Source organism: Mustela lutreola, chromosome 6, assembly GCF_030435805.1.
Source record: "Mustela lutreola isolate mMusLut2 chromosome 6, mMusLut2.pri, whole genome shotgun sequence".
NCBI lineage: Eukaryota > Metazoa > Chordata > Mammalia > Carnivora > Mustelidae > Mustela > Mustela lutreola.
Window position 1 is genome coordinate 120,152,302 of NC_081295.1, and position 23,829 is coordinate 120,176,130.

The following is a 23,829-nucleotide window of genomic DNA, read 5'->3' on the forward strand; positions in this document are numbered from 1 at the left end:
TGAGGACAAAGGGGAGATCCTAAAAACTTCTAGAGAAGATAAAACAGGTTTTATATAAAGGATCAAGTGCCAGAATGTTGTCCACTGGAAGCTAAAACACAGTGAAGCAATCCCCTCAAAGTTCTTCTTTATTTTTTTAAAAAGATTTTATTTATTTATTTGAGAGAGAGAAAGAGAGAGAGCATGAGCAGGGTGAGGGGCAGAGGGAGAGCCAGACTCCCTGCTGAGCAGGGACCTCCCGATGCAATGTGGAGCTCAATCCCTGGACTCTGGGATCATGACCTGAGCCGAAGGCAAATGCTTAACAAACTGAGCCACCCAGGAGCCCCGGTGCCTTCAAATTTCTGAGGAACATTTTTTTTTCCAGTCTAGTGTCCCAAATACATTTTTCAGACATGGGAAATCTCAAAGCATTTACTTCCCATGCACCCTTTTTTCAGAAACTTTTAGAGGATGTGTTCTACTACAACAAAGAGATAAATAAAAAAGAAGACCTGATATGTATGAAACAGGAGATCTGTCAAAGAGAGGAGGGAAAGAATTCCTAGGAAGGCAGTGAAGGGAAACCCCAAGGACTGGAGGGCGGCCAGTACACTTTAGAGGGGTCGGAGGTTTCAAGAGGGAGTTTCATTCAGAAGAGTGATAGACTACATAATGTGTTTGAAGAAATATGTATCAGGGGATATCTGGGCATTGAATTCATGGTAAGAACATAGAAATAAATACCCAAAAGGGTAATTATTAGGTCAAGGGAAAATGAGAGGTTACACAGTAACATTTGTGCAGTCATAATAGATAAATAATGAATATTCATCTGATCAAAATGAACTATGTTGGACTGATGGTGGGAATGAGAAGTGGGCAGATAAGGCCAGGGATGGGGTAGTATTGTTTTCCATAACAAGCCCTGTAGAAGTATTTAAACTGTGTCCATGAATAACTTTGATAATAAAATCATAAAATTAATGCCCAAATAAACAGATAAATAAAATAAAGACTAAGAACCCTAGGAATGCAGGTGAAAGTAGGAATCAATGGTCTGTTGTTTTTTGTTAAGAGGCTTTTATAAAATTTGACTTTTGTTTTCCAGTCTCTTCACTGAAAAAATTTTTTTTTAAAGATTTTATTTATTTATTTGACAGAGAGAGATCACAAGTAGGCAGAGAGGCAGGCAGAGAGAGAGAGAGGAGGAAGCAGGCTCCCTGCTGAGTAGAGAGCCCGATGCGGGACTCAATCCCAGGACCGCGAGATCATGACCTGAGCCGAAGGCAGCGGCTTATCCCACTGAGCCACCCAGGTGCCCCTTCACTGAAAAATTTTTATTGAAGTATAACATGCATGCCCTAAGTGTACATATCATAAATATACAACTTGATATTTTTTCACAAAGTGAACATAGCCCTGCAACTACCCTCAAGAGAAAGAAACAGAATATTTCAGAATATTACCTTATGGGATGGCCACATATACTCCTTCCAATCACTACCTACAAGGACAATCCTTTCCTGATTCTAATATAGAGATTAATGTTGACCATTTTGCATTTTACATAAATGAAGTCACACAGTAAATCATCTTTGTGTCGGATTTCTCTCATTCAACATTATTTCAATGAGATTCATCCATGTTATTGTGCGCCACTGTAGTTCATTCTCATTCCTATAATGTCCCATTGTGAGAATAAACTGCAATTTATCCATTCTACTATTAATGTCATCTGTATAGTTTCCAGTATGGAGCTACTATGCGTGGTGCTACCATGAACATTTTAGTAAATGTTTTTGGTAGACATTATACATGTATTTTGTTGGCCATTTGTATCTAAGAGTGGAATTGCTTAGCCACAGAAGATACATATGTATATCCATATTCAATTTGGATGCTGCCAGAAATTTTCCAAAGGAGTTGTACCAACTTTACATTTACACCAGTGGTGTATGAGAGCTCTAGTTGCTCCACATCCTTGCCAACTCTTGTTATTGTTAATCTTTTTTATTTTAGCCCTTCTGGGGATATGTAGTGGGATTGCACTGTGGTTTAATTAGAATTTCTCTGATGATTAATGAAGTTAAGTACTTTTTCCTAAATTCATTGGCCATTGAATATCAGTTTCATGAAATGTCCCTTCAGGTTTTTTGCTCACTTTTCTATTGTGTTTTTTGTCTTTTTCCTATTGATTTGTAGAAATTCTTCATCTATTTTCATATTGGTCTTTTGTTGTCTATATGTATTGGGAATATTTTCTCTCACTCTATCAGCTACCTATTTTACTTTTGAACTGTGTTGCACAAATGAAAGCAAGACACAAATTATATGCTCTCTACTAGAAACACATAAAATATAGAGCAATTTTTAGCTAAAAATAATAGGATACAAAAAGGTATACTATGCAAACACTAATCAAAAGAAAGCAGAAGGGCTATATTCGTACCAGACAAATCAGACTTCCCAATAAGGAATATTTCCAGGGATAAATATGGACCCAACCATAATGGAATCAATTCATGAAGACATAACAGTCCTAAAGGGTCGTGCATTGAACACAGCTTCAAAATATATACAGTAAAACTTCTAAAAGTGAAAGGCAAAATAGATAAATCCATAGTTATAGTTGGAGACTTCAACATATTCCTGTCTCAGTAATTGATAAGACAACTAAACAGAAAATCAGCACAGATATAAAGGCCTGAACACATTATCAATAAATTTGATCTAAGTGACATTTAGGGAACATTCCACTCAACAACAGAAAAACAACATTGTTTTCAAGAATACATGGAACACTTATCAAGACAGATTGCATTCTGGGCCATAAAAAAAAGCCTCACCAAATTTAAACTAATTGAAATCATAAAAGTATGTTCTCTTATTACAACCAAATTAAATTAAAAATCAATAACAGAATGACATTTGGAAAATCTCCCAAATATTTGCAAATTAAACAACACACTTCTTCAAAAAGCCATGGGTCAAATAAAAAGTCACACGGGAAATCAGAGAATATTTTGAAGTGAATAAAAATGAAACACAAAATTATCAAAATTTGTGGATACCACTAAAGCAATGCTTAAATGGAAGTTTATTTTTTTTTAAATGGAAGTTTAAACATTAAACTAGAAAACAAGAAAAATTTCAAATCAGTAATCTAATCTTCCACCTTAAGAAACCAGAAATTTTTTAAAAAGAGCAAATTAGGGGCGCCTGGGTGGCTCAGTGGGTTAAAGCCTCTGCCTTCCGCTCAGGTCATGATCTCAGGGTCCTGGGATCGAGCCCCACATCAGGCTCTCTGCTCAGCAGGGAGCCTGCCTCCTCTTTTCTCTCTCTGCCTGCCTCTCTGCCTACTTGTCATCTCTGTGTGTCAAATAAATAAATAAAATCTTTAAAAAAAAAAAAAAAGAGCAAATTAAATCCAAAGCGAAGGAGGAAGGACATAAGAAAAGGGCAGAAATCAATAAAATTGAGAACAAAAGAACTGTAGAGAAAGAACAATGAAACCTGAAGCAGGTTTTTCAAAAAGATCATTAACATTAATAAACATCTAGACAGACTCATTGAGAAAAACCATTTTTTAAAAAAAACCCTTAGTGGCAGAAATCAGTGATTGCCAGTAGCAACATGTTGTGGTGAGGAAATTGACTACAAAATAGCAGGATGGGGCACCTGGGTGGCTCAGTGGGTTAAAGCCTCTGCCTTTGGCTCAGGGTCTGTGATCTCAGGGTCATGATCTCAGGGTCTTGGGATTGAGTCCCGCATCAGGCTCTCCACTCAGTGGGAGCCTGCTTCCCTCTCTCTCTTTCTGCCTGCCTCTCCGCCTTCTTGTGATATCTGTCAAATAAATAAAATCTTTTTTGAAAATAGCAGGAAGGAATTTTGAAAATTGTTCTGTAGCTTGATTGTGGTGATGTAAGTGATTGCATAAATTTATCAAAACACATAGAACCTACAAAGAGTGAATTTTACTGTATGTAAATGATATCTCAGTGAATCTGATGTTAAATACCAGAATCCATTTGAGCATTTTAGGTAAAAGGAGAGTTCCATGATACTTTTGTTTTAGATGTGACTGTTCTGATTTGCAGATAAAATGTGTGCGTGTGGGTGTTTGTTTGTAGTTCTGTTTTTAGCCCATATATTGTGGTTAACAAAGAAAGCAAGAATTGCCCTAGAACATGCCAAGGTCTTCTTCTCTGCCTTGGGACTTTCCCCACTTAGCCACTTCTTCCGCTTGAAATGCTAAGACTGGTTCATTCTCCTTCTTGAAGTCAGCTTTGGGAGCCCTTTCACGGTCACTCTGTCAAGTAACTAAATGTCTTTCCACGCTATATCTCTAATTCTCTCTCACACTGTGTCTTTCGCTCATAACACTTACTACGAGCTGTAACTTTTACTTCTGAACAATACATTGAGTCTGTGGACTTGCAGATTGTAATCGAGTAATAGCTGTCTCCTCTTCTCCCAGTGCCCATTGGAACCTGCCTTGCTGGGCTGGTTCTTCCACTGCTCCTGCACCATACTCAGGAAGGCCGCAGATCACATCTGCTCAACCTCTGATATAAAAAGTCCTCCAAGCTTCACTTTTAATTACGTTTCTTTTGGCCAGCTAGGACTGGCTTGACATTGGAAAGCTACAGTGGGAACCAGGCACCGTGTGGTTGTCTTCTTTTCCTGCATTTCTTTCTAGGATCCCTTCCCACCCAAGCAGGTGCAAGGAGGTGAGGGGAGACCAGAAGCGGTTTGGGTTTCCTCTTGCAGAGGCAGATGTTCATACTGACTCTTACTCTTGTGGGATGTTTGTGGGTCTATATACGCCCCAGTTGCTGGTTATCTCTCACTTACACTCTCTATCCCAAACCCCGAATTTGTCTGGTGTTTATTTTTACACCCACACTGGGCTCCCTGCTCATTGAGAAGTCTGCTTCTCCCTTTTCCTCTGCCACTCCCTCTGCTTGTGCGCTCGCTCTCTATGTCAAATAAATGAATAAATAATCTTTAAAAGGATATTAAGCATAAAAAAGTAAGGCAGAGAAAGAGAATGGTACACTATCATTTATGTATTCTTAAAGAATATGTATGAATACAGGCTTATATATGAAGACATGCCATCTCTGGTAGATCCAGGTTTGGAGACCCCTGACACTTGTACAATTCTGGTGGCCCTTTTTAAGAAAGTTTAAAAAAAATACAAAAAATTCAAATCAAAATTGGGTTCAGGGCCCGGGAAGGGTCCTGAGCAAGTAAGGAAGGAAGCCTGATGCCAAAGCATCACTGGTTTCACAGTAAATTAATTGCCTTATGTGGAAAGAGACAGGAGAAACTAGTACAAAGGTTTGGCTCTTGGGAGGTGAACTAGGTGGTGGAGGGACAGGGGAAAACAAGAGATGCACCTTTATCCCTTTGGATCTATTTAACAGGAAGGATTCTTTTGTTAATTCATTGAGTGCTGAATCAGTATAATACCTAAACAGGCAGAACAAGTAGGAGAGTAATTTCTCAAGAAAAAGATGCACTCCTTTCTTTAGAGACGTCATTTTCAGGAGAAAAAAAGAGGATAAATACTTTTTGTTTGTTGTTTGAACTAAGTATAATAAGAACACCTGTTACTTTTTATTTTTTAATTAATTTATTTTTAAAAGGTCTTATTTTTAAGTAATCTCTACACCCCATGTGGGACTTGAACCCATAACTGCAAGATCAAGAGTGGCATGCCCCACCGACTCAGCCAGTCAGGAGCCCCTCAACTGTTACTTTTCAAATGCCAATAGCTTCTTGCCATCATAAAAGTAAAATTAGGATCTTAAAATTAGTCCTCAGTTTTTCTCATATACTGTTGATCTTACAGCTCTTTGTTGATTTTTTCATAGCATCCTGTTCTTTCACATATATACATATATATATATGTATATATATATATATATATATATGCATGCTATCTTATCTATGAGGAAGTTTATCACAGTTTTTGTGACTTTTTCTCTTTTGTCTCTTTTCCTTTATGTTCTTTTTTACTTTTTATTTTGATTTGTTGCCCTTGTCCAGAGTCTTCCTCAAATATCTGGTGATCCTTAACTGAACACTCACATTTAAGGTAAAGCTACCAAGCTGGTAGATCACTCTGCTATCCTGGTGGGAACTAGTAGCCTTTACTCTAGGAAAATCCAGATTTTTAAAAAAATCTGAATAACCCTCAAATATCAAAATCTGTAGCTATTTTTTCTTGACGTTAGTTTTCTTAGAGAATCAGACTAACATGGGGTGAAAGGAGATTGTACCTTTCTGGGAAGCAGCTGAGGAAAGGGAACTGAAGGATTCAGTGCTTGAGATACGGACTTTACTAAAGGCCCCTGTGCTTGGCATGGGGCCTCATCTCTGCTCTCAGCTGGGCCTCGTGTCCCAAGGCCAGAATCTGTGTGGTTTGGCTTTCTCCAATCTTCCCCTGAAATAATGTCCTGGCCTAGGAGGTTGCCTGCTTACCAACTGTGGGGAGAACTAAGTGTTTCTTCAAAAACTTTTAATCCATCTTCCCGCTGTATCTCTGCTTTCAAAGGGAATGGGGGGGGGTGGTATCTGTTCCTTTATCTTCTCTAAGTTCTGCCTGAGGAATCAGCTTGTGTCTTGTGACTCACAGCTACTGCTCTTACCCCATGGTTTTGCTTTCCTAGGTTGGCAAAGTCAATTAACACTCTTCTCTTGGCTCTATCAGCTTTCCAATTCCTAACAGGTTGACTTCTCCTGTTTGATTAGTCTCTTCTCCTTGTCCTCTTTTCCTTATAAGCTTGTGACTTTTTCCCCCCCTTTACTTCAGGGAGGTTGGGGGCATGAGGAGAGATAAACTTGAATGTCCAATTCTCAAGATTTAACCAAAGGAGCTTAAAATTGCCTTTGTATTCAAAGAAATGAAGCTGGAATTTGTCTTTGGATCCAAAGGTATATCTTGATATACTTTGTTTTGGGGGGGACTACTTTTGCAAACCTTTTATTTAGCATTGGTTCATTCACTAATCCATTAAAAAATATTCCCAAGCATCTTGTATACTGCACAGCCTGGGCAAGACAGGGTTCGTTCCTGCCCTCGTAGAGCTTAGATTCCAGTTTTGAGAAAGGAGAGACACAGATAAAGAAGAGAAAACCAACCAATAAATATTATAAAGTATAATAAATATTATAATTACAACAAATGAAAAACAACAGTAAAGAAAACCCTATGATCCTCCTCCTTTTCACATCCCAGTAAGAGTTGGTAGTATTGACTGCTTCCATATCCCATCTCCCACTCATTTCCCACGACCTACTCCAGTTGGGCTTCTTCGTCTTACTCTCTTTAAATTGCGCCAATGACTTCCATACAACCAAATCCAATGGACTTTGCAGACCTCCTTATATTTGGTTTCCAGCAGCAGATGGCAAATTGGCTTCCACTTTCTTGGGAAAATCCTTTGGCCTATATGACCCAACACTTTCCTGATATCCCTTTCACCTCTCTGATTGCCTTTGATCACCATTTCCTTCTCTATCTTGACATTAAATATTGGAGCTGTCCAAAGCTTGGTCTTGGACTCTCTTCTCACTTTACAATCCTAGGAGATCTCATTCTTTTTTTTTTTTTTTTAAGGATTTTATTTATTTGAGAGAGAGAGAGAATGAGCAGTGTAGAGGGGCAGAGGGAGAAAGAGAGAGAAAGAGAAGCAGACTCCCCACTGAGCAGGAAGCCCAATGCAGGGTTTGATCCCAGGACCCAGAGACCTGAGCCAAAGGCAGATGCTTAACCGATTGAGCCACCCAGGCACCCCAGGAGATCTCATCCTTAAGAACTGGAAACTTTAGGGACACCTGGGTGGCTTAGCCAGTAGAGCATGCAACTCTTGATCTCAGGATCATGATTTTGAGCCCACATTGAAGGCAGAGTTTAATTAAAAACAAGCAAGAAAGCAAACAAACAAACAAACAACAAAACAACTGGAAATTCTGGCACTTGCTTTCCTGCCTGGCCTCCACCAATAATCCTGTTGTTACTTTTACATATGGCCTGGCCTACATATGACCTTTGCTACTTTATCCTTTCCCAGCATTGTTGTGAAAGCTCCAGCTCTGCCACCTCTGCCGCTGTCCTCATGGGGCTGGACATATCCATGGGAAATGACAACCACACAGCCATGCTGGCTGATCTCTCTTTTAATTTATCATAAGCCTCAAGTAGACTCAGTGCTGGCTAACAATCATATTGCACTTCCCTACTCCAGTGCCCTTTACCCTAGAATGTTTGAAACCCAAGGAGTACACAAAGACCTTACAAGTGGTCCGAGGGCACGACCAGTTATGGAAGTACCCATTTTTGCATTCTCTATTGCTGTATGCCCTTTTCCCTAAAACTGGTTTGCCTGAGAGCTGTTCTGCAGATTCTCTCTTCCCTCCTCCTCTTTTACCATTGCCTACATGCCATTCTCTCAAGGTGAGGAAATGTGAAAACATCTGGGTTGTCAAACAAAAGTGCAATTTGGAATATTTGGAATATTGTTTTTGAAAGAAAATGACTTTAATGATTGAGCAATGAATCCTTTAGTGAGTCAGGTGGTTTCCAATTCTTTGCTTTCAACACAATTAAAAGAGAATATAATGGAGTTGTCAGCCTGAATATCATTAAAAATACTTTTAATGATGGCCCATTATGTGATTTTTGACATATAATTCAGAAGGAGTTCAAAGAAGTGAGTGTTATTGCTATAATAAAAGTATTTCCGTTCCCTTTTACTTATAATTTGCTTATTATAAGGACTTTTAGTCCTTACATTGATGAAAAAGAAAAAATAGAAAAGGAATTGATAATTAATGCTCCTCATTCCAGCAACATGATTCAATGATACATGAACTAGTTGAAAATTCATTAACAGATGCATTTTGGATACCATTTTATATTAATATTTAATAATTATCAAATTTTATAGCGGACATGTGATTTTCATCAGTTCACGCTACTGTTAATGGTTCATTCCAGAAGAAAAATTGAAACACTTAGGATGCTTTGTTTAAATGAAATTAAAAGGAACTAATTTTAAAAAATGGATTTTGTTGCAGAGAAATATAGGGAGATCATTACAAGACTCTCAGATATCACATCCATTAAATTAAGATAAAATTCTATGGTGGAAGTAAATGAAATAGGAATTCAAGGAGAAAAAACAATGTAAAATCTCCAACTGTGGAAAAAGAGTTCATTCACATCTTTTTTGAAAACATGTTTTTAAGTAGGTTCCATGCCCAAAATAGGACTTGAACTCATGACCCTGAAATCAAGAGCAGTGTGTTCTACCCACTGAGCCAGCTAGGCACCCCTATTCAAATCTCAGCAGGGCACCACGCTGGCCACTGGGTAGACTACTTCTTTACCCTTTGTGCCCACATTGAACAAAACTCAGGATACATTTCTGTTCGTGCAGCCAACTGTGAAACCTCAGGGCCCCAGCAAAGATGGCAACCTTGGGGCCAAGCTAACACACCCTCTGGACAAGAATGAAATAAAGAAGGTTAGGCAAGTTTTACAAGAGAAAAGAAATTCAGCAACTGGGTTTTGATTACAGACTCAATGCTGGTCTCTTCCACCAAGCTTTCATAACCTTTAGAAATTGTACCGTGCAGCCTCCTTCCCTGGATGTGGATATTCACATTATTTTGAATGATACTTGCTTCGGTACAGCTCTCATGGATGATTTATTTCTGTTTTTCTTGAGACGTGAGAAACAGGTATTTCCTGTGTTGGAATGTAAAGATAATTTAGGTAAGATCAGTGACTTAATAATACCACCTAACCCAGGGCTCCTGGGTGGCTCAGTGGGTTAAGCCTCTGCCTTCAGCTTGGGTCGTGATCTCGGGGTCCTGGGACTGACTCCTGCATCGGGCTCTCTGCTCGGCGGGAAGCCTGCTTCCTGCCCCCCCTCTGCCTGCCTCTCTGCCTACTTGTGATCTCTCTCTCTCTGTTAAATAAATAAATAACATCTTTTTAAAAAAAATACCACCTAACCAATACCGAGAAGCCAGAGCCATACAATGGAAGATAATATTCCATTCAAGTCCCACAAATGGTGAAAGACTTATGAAATCCAGAAATACTTGCCAGCAAAATCTGAAGTATATTGTGGCCCTTTAAAATTATCAGAACACTGGGGTGCCTGGTTGGCTTAGTCAGTTAAGCATCTGACTTTTGATTTTGACTGAGGCCATGATCTCAGGGTCCTAGGAGACTGCTTCACGATTCTCTCCCTCTCCCTCTGCCCCTCCCCTCTCTCCTTGTGCAAGCTCTCACCCTTTTTTTCTAAAATAAATAAATAAATCTTTAAAAAAGTGAATAAAATTACTGGCACATGAGATCTAGGAAAAGAGTAATACTGCTGTTGGTATATTACCAAATATTTGCTCTCTTTCTTGTTACTTTGGGGAGGGGCTGGACAGAGAGAAGGTGGGAGGTGGGAAAAGACATATGTTATAACTTACCATTCATAAAAGTCCATTGTAGGGGTGTCTGAGTGGCTCAGTCATTAAGCATCTGCCTTCGGCTCAGGTCATGATCCCAGTGTCCTGGGATCGAGCCCCATATTGGGCTCCCTGCTCAGAGGGAAAGCTGCTGCTGCTTCTCCAGCTCCCCTCTGCTTGTGTTCCCTCTCTCACTCCCTCTCTGTCATAAAAAAATAAAATCTTTAAAAATAAATATATAAATAAAAGTCCATTGTAAAAATGAGTGTCATCCCATCTCTTTTGCCATATTCAATTCATTACAAGCAAGTCATTAGATCTAGTCCACATTTAAAGGCAGGGGATTACACAAAGGCATGAATATCAGGAGGTAGAGATCACTGGGAGCTATTTTAGAAGGCTGCCTACTATACACAGCATGACCATAAGCCTAAACATCTGTTATAATTAACACTATTCTGGTCCCAAGGAAATATGTTTCCATACCTCCTAGCCCCTGTCATTGAAACAAAAGTTGATGGTGACCCAGTGTTGTGAAGATTTATGGGTTGTGCTGTTGCTGACTCTAAAGATGGACACTTGTTTAAAATACAAGGAGAATTTAGCAGTGTTAGTAATTAGGTTATAGAAAAGACAAATTAATCAACTTGTCAAATCTCTCTCAGTCAGTATGAAAGCAATGTTTTCTTATATAGTGATGTTTCATTTCCCAGTAGGGCCACAGTTGCACATGGTGGCTGAAGAACATTTCCCTGTACTAAACAATTTATATTACTCTTAAATTTGTGTGTGTGTGTGTGTATATATATATATATATATATATATATATATATATATATATGTAGGTAGAACAAGTATGACATATGAAGTTACACTGGCAACTCAACAGACAGGCAATACTTGAATTACATGTAGTTTTATTTTTTTTTTAATTTTATTTATTTATTTGACAGAGATCACAAGTAGGCAGAGAGGCAGGCAGAGAGAGAGAGAGAGAGAGAAGGAAGCAGGCTCCCTGCTAAGCAGAGGGCCCGATGTGGGGCTCGATCCCAGGACCCTGGGATCATGACCTGAGCTGAAGGCAGAGGCTTTAACCCACTGAGCCAGCCAGGTGCTCCAGCATGTAGTTTTATTTTTATAAAAAATATTTAAGGGGTAGGGGCACCTGGGTGCTCAGTGGGTTAAGCCTCTGTCTTCAGCTCGGGTCATGATCCCAGGGTTCTGGGATCAAGCCGGGCATTGGGCTCCCTGCTCAGCGGGGAACCTGCTTCTCTCTCTCTCACTCCCCCTGCTTGTATTCCGGGAACTCTCTCGCTCTCTCTCTCTCTCTCTGTCAAATAAATAAATAAATAAATATTAAAAAAATATATTTAAAGTGTACCTGGGTGGCTCCGTCAGTTGAGTGGCTGCCTTTGGCTTGGATCATGATCCCAGTGTCCTGCAACTGAGTCCTGCATCAGGCTCCCTGCTCAGTGGGGAGTCTACTTCTCCTTCCCCCTGCTCACTTTCTCTCTTTCTCCCTCTCAAATAAATAAATAAATAAATACAATATTTAAAAAATTTTTTAAAGATTTAATTACAATTTTTAAATGTTAAATTTTAAAATACCTTCTTTCTATAATAACTTTATTTAGTATGACTTGCATTCTATACTTTATTTTTATTTTTTTTATGATTACTGAAAAGGGACATTTAATCCAGAATGGAGATAACCAAAGAAGGCTTCCTGTAGTTCTTAATCTTTATCCTTTTACCTTTATCTTTTGTACCTTACCCCTTACTGTAAATACATTGGGATCAGCTTAACCGTGAAACTATTTCCACTGATCTGGTTTTTAATTTTTATTTCATTTGTGTCATAGTTTTCTTTCTTTTTTTTCTCTTTCTTTCTCCTCTTTCCTTCCAAATTTTTATTTAAATTCTAATTAGTTAGGGGTGCCTAGGTGGCTCAGTTGTTAAGTGTCTACTTTCAGCTCAGGTCATGATCCCAGAGTCCTGGAATGGAGCCGGGCATCAGGATCCCTGCTTGGCAGAAAGCCTGCTTCTTCCTCTCCCACTCCACCTGTCTGTGTTGGCTCTTTCTCTGTGCCTTCCTCTGTAGAATTTAGTGATTCACCACTTACATGTAACACCCAGTGCTCATCATAACGAGTGCCCTCCTTAATACCAATCAACCTTGTAGCCCATCCCCCACCTATTTCCCTCCATCAACCCTCAGTTTGTTCTCTATCTTTAAGAGTCTCTTATGGTTTGCTTTCCCCTTTCTCCTTCTCTCTCTTTTTACCCCTTCCCACACATTCATCTGTTTTGTTTCCTAAATTCCACATATGAATGACATCATATGGTGTCCTTCTCTGACATCATCTTTCTCTGACTGATCTATTTCACTTAGCATAATACACTCTAGCTCCATCCACATTACGGCAACTGGCAAGATTCCATTGTTTTTGTTGGCTGAGTAATATTCCATTGTATATATGTACCACATCTTCTTTATCCACTCATCAGTCAATGGTCATTTGGGCTTCTCCATAGTTTGGCTATTGTTCATAATGCTGCTATAAATATCAGGAGGCAATACTCCTTAGAATCTGTATTTTCATATCCTTTGGGTAAATATCTAGTAGTGAAATTGCTGGATCCTGAGCAGTTCTATTTTTAACTATTTGAGGAAGCTCCATACTGTTCTCCAGAGTGGCTGCTCCAGTTTGCATTCCTACTAGCAGTGTAAGAAGGTTCCCTTTTCTCCACATCCTCATCAACATCTGTTATTTCCTGTGTTGTTAATTTTAGCCATTCCAAGAGGTGTGAGGTGATATTTCATCATGGTTTTTTTTTAACTTTTTAAAAATTTGTCTTTTTTTTTTAAGATTCTATGTATTTATTTATATGACCGAGAGAGACACACAGTGAGAGGAAACACAAGCAGGGGGAGTGGGGGAGGGAGAAGCAGGCTTCCCACTGATTAGGGAGCCCAAAGCGCAGTTCGACCCCAGGACCCTGGGATCATGACCTGAGCCAAAGGTAGATGCTTAACTGACTGAGACACCCAGGCACCCTTATTTATTTATTTTAAAATTTTTATTTATTTATTAGAGAGAGTGAGACTGAACAAGAGAGGTCAAGCAGGGTGAGCAGCAGAGGGAGAGGGAGAAGGAGGGAAATCATTACCTGAGCCTAAGGCAGACGCTTAACCAACTAAGCCACCCAGGTACCCCTAAAATTCATTTTATAGCACATATATTTTAGGGGCGCCTGGGTGGCTCAATTGGCTGAGTGTCCAACTCTTAGTTTCAGCTCAGGTCTTAATCTCAGGGCCATGAGAACAACCCTCCTGTTGGGCTGTGGGCTCAGTGGGGAGTCTGCTTGACATTCTCTCTCCAGCTCGCCCTCTGCCCCTCCCCTGATCTGTCTCTAAAATAAATAGATTAAAATTTTTTTTAAATAACATATTTTATTAATTGGTGAATAATGCTTATCTTTATTACTCATCCAACCATATCTGCTCCACCAATAGAATACCTAGATACATGTGATAATAATTAAACATACTCATTTTGATGTTCTTCTAATTGTGGTGCTTCACTCATATTTTTAAAATTTTGTTGTGAGGGTAAATTTGTCAAAGTAAAAGTAAAGACATATTTAACAGTCCATTAACCTGATTAATGGCTTAAAAAAATTTAGACCTATGATATGCAAGCTCAAGCTTCCATCTTTACTCTTCCACTGGGACCCTACAAATGTCTACACCTTCTTTTCTCTCTATGTTGAATTAACCCCTTGGTGCCCAGCTGATTATTACTTCTTAGTTCACTGAAAACCAGAAGCAACAGAAGAGAACAGTCTCCACTTCCCTCTACATCTCCCTACCTACCTACATTTCTGCCCTTAGACTCTGTCTTCCCTCCAGGCACCAAATCTAAGTATCTATCCAAGGCTACCTCCTCTACTTATGGACTACACTCCAGGCCCCCTCACTCAAGGATACCAGTCCTACCACTCCTAAAATTACCACTTTACCCCCTTGTCTCCTCCCTCTCTACTTAGTCATTCCTATGAGCATATAAAAATACCAGAATATGTCCATTAAAAAAAATCCTTCCTCCTGATCCCACATCTCCTTCTACATTATGCTGCTTTTCTCTCCTTCCCTTTAGGGCAACATTCTTTGAAAGAACTGACTGTGCTCTTGTTCTCCTCTTACTCACCACTCTCTCTTGAAATTTCTCCACTTCTTCCATCAAGGGGTGGATTTATGAGATCTATATCTCCTCCCTATAAATCTGAACAGGTTTGTGACTCTCCTGTAACCAATAAATGCAGTGAAGTCATGCCATAAGATTTCTGAGGCTAGATCTAAAAGGTGATGCACCTTTTGCCCTTTTCACTGCAACACTTGTTTTCAGAGCCACAAGGGCCATGTAAGAATTCTAACTATCCCAAGATTACCACACTGTGAAGAAGGCCAGGCTACTTGGAGAGGACTTGTGTAGGTGTTCTGGCCAAGAGCTCCAGCACAGATTCAGCTGACAGCTAGCATCAGCTGCCAGAAGATGCCTCCAGATGGTTCCACCTCAGCAGCTAAGTCATCCCCAGTCTTTAAATCTTCCCACCTGAGGAACCAGACATCACCAAGCAAAAACAACCTGTCCTTACTGTGTCCTTCCTGAATTCCAGACAGCATTCCACAAGTATAACAAAATGGTTGTTTTATGGTTATGTTAGGCAGCAACAGTGTGTGTGTGTGTGTGTGGTGCGCGCGCATGTTCATATATATGTTCATATATTTCCTTGCTTGGTTTGCAGATGGGGCCTACAAACGATGGCATCCCTATAGCAATGAGGATATCTAGCACCCAGATCTTGGTTTCCAAGTGTCACCCTGTTAGAAGAAGCCACAAAAAGACATGGTTGATTCCTAAGCTGAGACAGGAAAAGTACAAATTGAAAGAGAAAGTAAGGAAGCGCTTAAATGTTAAGGACATTTCAGAAGGACACGGGATCCTGCTTGAAGGGCTATTTTATTTGACAAATTTGGGCTCATTTGTGCATCAAAATAATAATTACAGTAACCTATTATAATTCATTAAGTGAAATAGAAATCCACAGGTCCAGATAATAAATATGATAGTAATGGCTTTACAGCTTATTGGGTAAGATAGGATCAATGAGTCCATAGGATATCAATAAATGAATAAACAAGGGAGAACGAAATGCTCTCTTTTATAGCAGATTGTTGACTAAAAGCTGAAGAAGATATGATGGAAGTAAAAATCAGTACTTAATAAACATTATCATGGTTGTTATTCCAGTGGGGGTTATCAAATGGATGCTAAGGCAAATAGATAGAGATATGATGATGTAGCAGATACTTAGGAATTACAAAGGGACACATTGTGACTTTATGGAGGAGAAACCTGCCAAACTGGGTTGGTAGTACAGGGGTGAGATGGGTTCACCTCCAGTACTTCCTGATGTCATGCACTGAAAAGTACATAACATCATTTTTCTCTTGCCTGTATGTGGCACTTGGGTTGAAAGACATCTTGCAGAAATGAAAAGCCTGTGCTCCTTATATTTTTAAAGATTTCATTTATTTACTTGAGAGAGAAGTATCAGGAGCAGGAGGAGAAGCAGAGGGAGAGGAAGGGGAAAGAATCTCAAGCAGACTCCATGCTGAGCACTGAACCCAATAGGGCACTTGATCTCATGACCCTGATATGACCCTAAGATCATGACTGGGCCAAAATCAAGAGTCGGATGTTTAACAGACTGAGCCACCCAAGTGCCCCTGAATACTGGATACTTTAAAAAATGTTTTCTGTAAACTTAAAATTATTTAAAATTTTTTTTAAAATCCCATGAATATACATTACACAAGACCTTGGTGCTGAACCTGCCTGTGGAAGGAAAGAAAAAGGTGATTGTATAGCCTTATGGTGAACTTGCCTGGGACATAAGCGAGGGTATCAGAAATTAATACATTAACGTAGCACTTCACAAATTACAAAGAATGAAAACAAACAAAAAAACACTTGTGTCATTTGCCCCTTATAACAATTTTGTGAGGCAAGAGATTTACCAGTTTTATAAACAAAAAACTAAAGCTAAGAAAAAGTCAGATGACTTCCCCAAGGTCACACAGAGAGACAAAAAAATAAATTGAGGCATATTAAACATTTTAAGCATTGGAGGAAAAACGGATTTGAATGGGGGCAGCACCAAACTGGAAGTGCTTAAGCATGCTCTGTAGACAGGAGCCACCCGAAAGACTTACACAGATAAAAGTGCAGAAGCAAAGAAAGTAAACTATTTGGCCAGCTGTAAAAGCTTAAAGTCTAGTTGGCTGTGACTGTCCTCAGCGTTCTGATTTCCTAACCTTAAGGAATTTACAGGCTTAGATTTTGATGTGCTAACAGAGGCCACCACGCCATTAGCACCACCTCAGTCTAATGGCCTCTTTGTTTAATTAATTTAACACATGTACTCGTTTCGGCAACACATATACTAAACAAAAATTTAAAACACCTCCTAATTATGTAATCAGTTTGATCCCATCCAGGTTTTTTGACTTTTAACACAACCCTCTTGTGGCAACAGCAAATAATAACATGAGTTGACTCTAAACAAAATTGTGACATCGTTTGTACCTTACTGGGGGTGAACAAGGTTTTCCTACTAAGGTAGGTAAGAGACCCTAAAGGATCCAGGTATGAGGTCCACTACCGCACAATGCTTACTTGGCGGGCTACCCTATCCCCCACGGCCCCACTTAATCCAGGGAGTCCACTGGTCTCCACATGGGCTTCGATTTCCGTCATGAACCTTCCAACCAGTGCCTGAGGAACAGGGCCAAGAAATGACCTTCAATCTTCGCCCCAACGACAACCTTCTGGGCTACATTCCCAGCCAACAACTCTTTCTCAGGACCCCTCACTCTCCTTCATTATTGCTCCAATACTTAAGCTCCAATTACACCCTCTGGCCCCGCTGACCAATCATGATCTCTCTCTTTTTCTAGCCCTCCCCTTGGGCTCCTGCGGTCCAATTATTGATGTCCTCTGGAACGCAAGGGCCGGAAATCCGGAAGAGAGCTGTGTGGGTTTGGGTGGGCCACGCTTAGTGGCCGCAGACTTGGGGGAGAAGTAGTCCTGCGCAGCCTCCAGCCCACCTCTGTGCTTCCCCACCCACATGGTTTGGAGAGCCCTTCTCCTAGGCCTTTCTCACCACCCACTGTGAAGCTGGAATGGGCTGACAGCGGCTCACAGTAGCATATGAGCTCTGCTTGCTCACCTTCTCTCTGTAGGGCCCCAAGATGTTGGGCCTTGAGCCTAGAGACCTAGAATGACTTGAGCAGTTCCAGTTTGCATGGGTCTGTGTTGGGCCTTCAGTTGCCAAGTCCCAGTTATAGTGAAGGCGGACAGACTTTATGAATCTAGTCCAGACCATTCACAGTGCACTGGTTGATTATATGAGTGTTTCAAAGGCTCAGAGGCTCATCTCTACTTTCTCTCTCTTTGGTGGGGGAATTAGGGTCAAGCCTGACAGGTGCAGGACTTGCTGCTGCCATGCCCTTTAATCCTGGTGCTGCTGAGCAAGGGCTTCCATGCCAGCCTCGCTGATCCAGTCAGCTGTCAGACTATGAGTTAGTATGGTGGAGGAGGAAGGTGATGTGGATGAGGAGGATGTGTTCCTGGCATTTGCCCAGGGACCTTGTCCTCCCAGGAGTCCCCTGCGTCGGGCCTTGGACAAGGCCTTCATTATCTTCCTGGCCCTCATCCTCACACTACTGACACTGGAGGCTGTTTGTAGGCTACTGTGGCTGCTGCCATGGGCAAAGTTTGGGGACTGGCTCCTGAGAACACCTCAGAAGGAGGAGGAGCTGGAATTGTGACCACCTTTCCTATTAACATTCTCTTCTCCTGCTACAGAGGTGAGAGCAGAGGGAGAAGGGACGGCTGGGGGCTGTGGAGGGGACACTGGGATAGCTTAGAACAGCTGTCTTACATTTTTTTGCACCTACACATTGGAAATTAATTTTGAAAAAGTTTGTACTTCTCACATTTTAAAGTAACCACCTAAAATTTTTCATCATAAATTAAAGTTGTTTCAAGGATGTAATTTCTGGTATATTGAAAACATTCACATTGAAAAATGAAACAGATCACCCTTTGAATGTCCAGGGAAGGGTAATATCAGAGTGACTTGATACTAACCACTATCCATTTAAAAATAGATAAACAAGCTCCTAACAATTAGGATTATTCCTTTCCTTCTTTCATGACTCTCTTTTCTCCTTGAACACCTGGTTCACTTCACCACAGACAATTTTAGGCTTTTATTTTATTTTTTTAAGATCTTATTTACTTATTTGTCAGAGAGAGAGAGCACAAGCAGGCAGAGGCAGAGAAGCAGGCTCCTTGCTGAGCAAGGAGCCTGATGCAGGACTTGATCCCAGGACCCTGGGATGATGACCTGAGCCAAGTGCAGCTGCTTAACCAACTGAGCCACCCAGGCATCCTGACAATTTTAGGCTTTTATACTTGAAAGTCTTTTATTGACTAATCTATCCTACTTTCCTGCCTATACTTATATTTTAATTGAGATGAAAAGCATTTTTCTTTCTTGTGACCATAGACAGAAAAGTTAAAAAAAATTTCTTCTGTGCTATCATTACAATTATGAGAACAGAACTGATTAAACAGCATAAAGACTGCACACATTTTTTAAATGGCTAAAAATTAAGAGTACATTTTTTAATGAGATAAAGGAGGAGGTGTTTATGGTACCTTGATGAAAGAAATGGGCTATGAGTGTGTGTGTGTATGTGTGTGTGTGTGGTTTAAGATTTTATTTATTTATTTGAAAGTGAGAGGGAAAGTACAAGGTTATGTGTGTGTTTAAGATTTTATTTATTTGAGAGAGAGAGTGAGAGGGAAAGTACTAGCTGGGGGGAGAGGCATAGGGAAAAGGAATGGAGAAGCAGACTTCCCACTGAGTAGGGAGCCCAGATAATGACCTAAGCCAAAGACAGATGCTTAACTAACTGAGCCACCCTAGGTGCCCCACTATGTGTTTCTTTATTAAGACAAGGTAAGATTTCGTGATTGACAACCACAGGCACACTTCAGAGATTTGCAGGTTCAATTCCAGACACAACAAAGAAAATACTCAAATAAAGCAAGTCAAAGGAACTTTTTTGGTTTCTCAGTCCATATAAGCTATGTTTACACTATAGCCTATTAAGTGTGCAATAGTATTATGTCTAAAAAAACACAAATGCACATACCTTAATTTAAATATATTTTATGGAAGGGCACCTGGATGGCTCTGTCGGTTAAGCAGTCAACTCTTGATTTCTGCTCAGGTCATGATCTCAGGGTCATGAAATCAAGCCCCATGTTGGGCTCTGCGCTGGGTGTGGAGACTCCTTGGCATTCTCTCTCCCTCTCTCCCTCTGCCCCTCCCCACCCAGCAACACACACACTCTCTTGCTCTCAAATAAAAAAAGAAAATACATTATTGCTGAAAGATGTCAGCTATCATCTGAGCTTTCAGGGAGTTTTAATCTTTTTGCTGGGGAAGGGTCTTTTCCTAGATGCTGATGGCTGCTGACTGATCAGGGTGGTGATTGCTCAAGGTTAGGATGGCTGTGCCAGTTTCTTAAGACAACAAGGAGGTTTGCCGCATCTGTTGACTATTCTTTCACAAATGATTTTTCTGTAACTTGTGATGCTACTTGTTAGCATTTTACCTACAGAACTTTCAAAATTAGAATCAATTCTCTCAAACCCCGCTGCTACCTTATCAACTAAGTTTATGTAATATTCTAAATTCTTTGTTGCCATTTCAATAGTCTTAACAGCATCTTTACCAAGAGATTTCATCTCAAGAAAACACTTTTTTTTTTTTTTTTGCTCACCCATAAGAAGCAACCCTTCATCTGTTGAAGATTAATCTTGTGATTGCAATCAATTCAGTCCCATCTTGAGGCTCCACTTCTGATTCTAGTTCTCTATCCATTTCTACAACATCTGTGGTTATTTCCTCCACTGACATCTTGAACACCTCAAAGTCCTTCATGAAGGTTGGAATCAACTTCTTTAAAACCCTTGTTAATGTTGATTTTTTAAAAAAGATTTTATTATTTATTTGACAGAGAGAGACATCACAAGTAGACAGAGAGATAGTCAGAGAGAGGAAGAAGCAGGCTTCCCGCTGAGCAGAGAGCCCAATGTGGGGCTCGATCCCAGGACCCTGAGATCATGACCTGAGCCAAAGGCAGAGGCTTAACCCACTGAGCCACCCAGGTGCCCCTTAATGTTGATATTTTGACCTCATCCTATGAATCACGAATGTTCTTAATGGCATCTACATTGATGAATTTTTCAAGAGGGTTTTCAATATACTTCCCCCAGATACATTAGAAGAATCACTATGTATGCCAGCAATAGTCTTATGAAATGTATTCTTAAGTGATAAGACTTAAATGTCAAAATTACTCCTTGATCCATGGACTGCAGAATGGATGCTGTGTTTAACAGGCATGAAAACAATATTAATCTCATTGTACATTTCCATCAGATCTCTTGGATTACCAAGTGCATTTTCAATGAGCAGTAACAGAAAGGAATCTTTCTGAGCAGTAGATGTTAACAGTAAACTTTGTTGTCAAGAGATGTGCTGTCATCCAGGCTTTGTGGTTATTTATAGAGCACAGGCAGAGTAGATTTAGCGTAATTCTTAAGGCCTCTAGGATTTTTGGAATGGCACATGAGCAATGACTTTAACATAATGTCCCTAGCTGTATTAACCCTCAACAAGAGAGTCAACCTGTCAGTTGAAGATTTGAAGCCAGGCACTGACTTTTCACTAACCATGAAAGTCCTAGATAGTATCTTCTTCCAATATAAGACTCTTTCATCTACACTGAAAATCTGTTTAGTGTAGTCACTTTCCTTAATTATCTCAGCTAGGTCTGCTAGGTAACTTGCTACATCTTCTACATCAGCACCTGCTGTTTCCTCTTGCACTTTTACGTTATAAAGATGGCTTCCTTATACCTCATGGACCAACCACTGTAAGCCTCAAATTTTTCTTCTGAAGCTTCCTCACTTCTCTCAGCCTTCAAAGAATTGAAGAGTCAGGGCCTCTGAGAGTTTGGCTGTGGCTGGTTTGATCTTCTATCCAAACCATTCAAGCTTCCTCCATATCAGCAATAACGCTGTTTTTCTGATCATTCATGTATTCTCTGGAGAGGCAATTTTAATTTCCTTCAAGAACTCTTCCTTTGTATTCACAGCCTGACTGCTTGGCATGAGAGGCCCAGATTTCAGCCTATCTCAGCTTTCAACATGCCTTCCTCACTAAGCTTAATAATTTTTAGCTTTTGATTTAAAGTGAGAGGTGACTCTTGCTTTCACTTGCACAGTTAGAGGCCATCGTAGGGTTACTAATTTGCCTAATTTCAATATTATTGTGTCTCAGAGAATAGGGGAGACTGAAGAGAGGGAGAGAGGTGGGGGAATAGCTGGTTGGTACACATAAGTTCACTTATGGTACACATAAGTTCACTGTCTTATGTGGGTGTCATTTGTGGTATTCCAAAACAATGACAATAGTAACATCAAAAACTACTGATCACAGATCACCATAACAAATATAAAAATAATGGAAAAATTTGAAGTATTGCAATACTTACCAAAATGTGACACCGAGACACACAATGAGCAAATGCTGTTAAGAAAATGGTGCCAATACGGCAGCTGGCTTAGTCTGTAGAACATGCAACTCTTGATCTTGGGGTTGTAAGTCTGAGCCCCACATTGGACATAGAGATTACTTAAAAATAATTTTTTAAAAGAAAAATGCTGCCAAAAGATTTGCTCAATGCAAACCTTCAACTTATAAAAAACAAACAAAAAAAAATTTCCACAATATCTGTGAAGCACAATAAAATGAGGTATGACTGCATTTTTTTTTTCTTTAAGAGGGACGATGTCTATAAGAAAAGGAAACGGGAAGAGGGAAAATCTCTACTGCAGGCATTTACTCAGTAAGACCAATTTTGCAAAAGTTGAGAATCTGGAAATTAAATTCCTCCAGCTCCTCTAAGTCTAAGTACCCTCGTGTTCCCTAATTTAAAGACTATAGGTGTAGACATGGTGTCGGATTCTTTAATGGAAGGGAGGGTTGAGCTTTTGGTACTCTGAGAGCTTAGGGATGTAAGGACCTCTGCGGTCCTAGAAAGTGGCAAGATGCTTGACACTTGTTGAATGTGAAAGGTTGCAGGAGACGGGAATCTCCGTGTTAACCAGTCTGACTTCCCCATAAGCTCACATTTAGACCCAGCTTGGGCTCCACGAGTCCTTCTGGCCTTTCTGAAGTTGAGTAAGATGGGCGTGAGGACGAGGCGGGCGTCAAAATCAGTTTCTTGTCTCTTTCTTCAGCTCTCCCAGAGGAAGAGGAGGATAGGAGTCGAGACCCAAGGTATTTTAGAAGTCTCATTTCATCTGATAGCCCTTACAGCGGCAATTTGCACAGCTTCTGCTCAAAGCTCCCGCCCCATATCGCTGTCCGAAGGCCCTGGAGCTCCCGGACGAAGCTCGGCCTCCAGGTCATCACTGCCTACACTTCGGGAACCCCCACCAGAAAAGAACGGAAAACCACCTAGGTGCCACCTACTTGGTCACTAGTTCCGTAGAGGCGCTTAAAGAGACATCAACAACAATAGCAATAATAACAACACATTTGTATAGCGCTCTGTGCTCATTTGTATGGGTGTGTTATGATTTCACGATTGGGAGTGGAAAGAACCTGGAAGTAGAAGTAGCTGCTGGACAGCGGCAAGGGAGTGCGCAGCCTGCAGAAGGGAAGGGGCAGGCACAGCCGATTAAACCGCGGACAGGGTACAAGACAGGTAGGAAAGTAGCTCCGGAAGGCTGGTCAATGGCCTAACGGAAGGAAAAAGGGTTTTTTTCCCCCCTCTTAAGAGACTCTCGCTCTGCCCTGCACCCTTGCGCAGTCTTGGAGGGCCCAGTTTCTTAGCTGTCCTTTCCCGTTCCCCCTCCCCAACTTGGAAAGGTGGCTCAGTCCTTCCCGCACGCGACCCGCCGACGGTTAGGCCGGATACAGGAAGTTTCTGATTGGTGGAGTCGCAAAAGCACCGGGTGAAAAGAGGTCCGTCGGCGGCGCGCCCGAGTTCAGGTGTAGCCGATACCGTACGGCAAGATGGCGCCCCCGTACTTTGGGAAGCCCTGAGGTGACAAGCCCGCCCTCTACTGGTCACAGGAAAGGGGGCCGCAGACCGTGTAGGCGATACTTGGAGGTGGGGGCGGGCCTACCGCCACTTCCGGCCGAGGCCGG

At 40.7% G+C, this 23,829-nt stretch overlaps 1 protein-coding gene and 1 long non-coding RNA gene across 2 annotated transcripts in view; both read left to right on the forward strand.

Annotated features, from left to right (window-relative positions):
- LOC131834256 (uncharacterized) overlaps window positions 1-23,318 on the forward strand; it is a 41,884-nt gene extending 18,566 nt beyond the window's left edge. Inside the window, exon 3 of the long non-coding RNA XR_009354802.1 lies at window positions 22,914-23,318. This is a non-coding gene — a long non-coding RNA (uncharacterized LOC131834256). The remainder of the gene's footprint in view (window positions 1-22,913) is intronic.
- On the forward strand, window positions 18,107-18,358 carry SMIM40 (small integral membrane protein 40). The gene has a single exon (XM_059178677.1). It carries the CDS (start codon window positions 18,116-18,118, stop codon window positions 18,356-18,358), a length of 243 nt encoding a protein of 80 aa, XP_059034660.1. The 5' UTR covers window positions 18,107-18,115.
- Window positions 23,319-23,829: the final 511 nt, after the last annotated feature.

Coding starts and splice junctions, on each gene's coding strand:
- SMIM40 (XM_059178677.1), top strand. CDS start 18,116: ATGGTGGAGGAGGAAGGTGATGTGGATGAGGAGGATGTGTTCCTGGCA.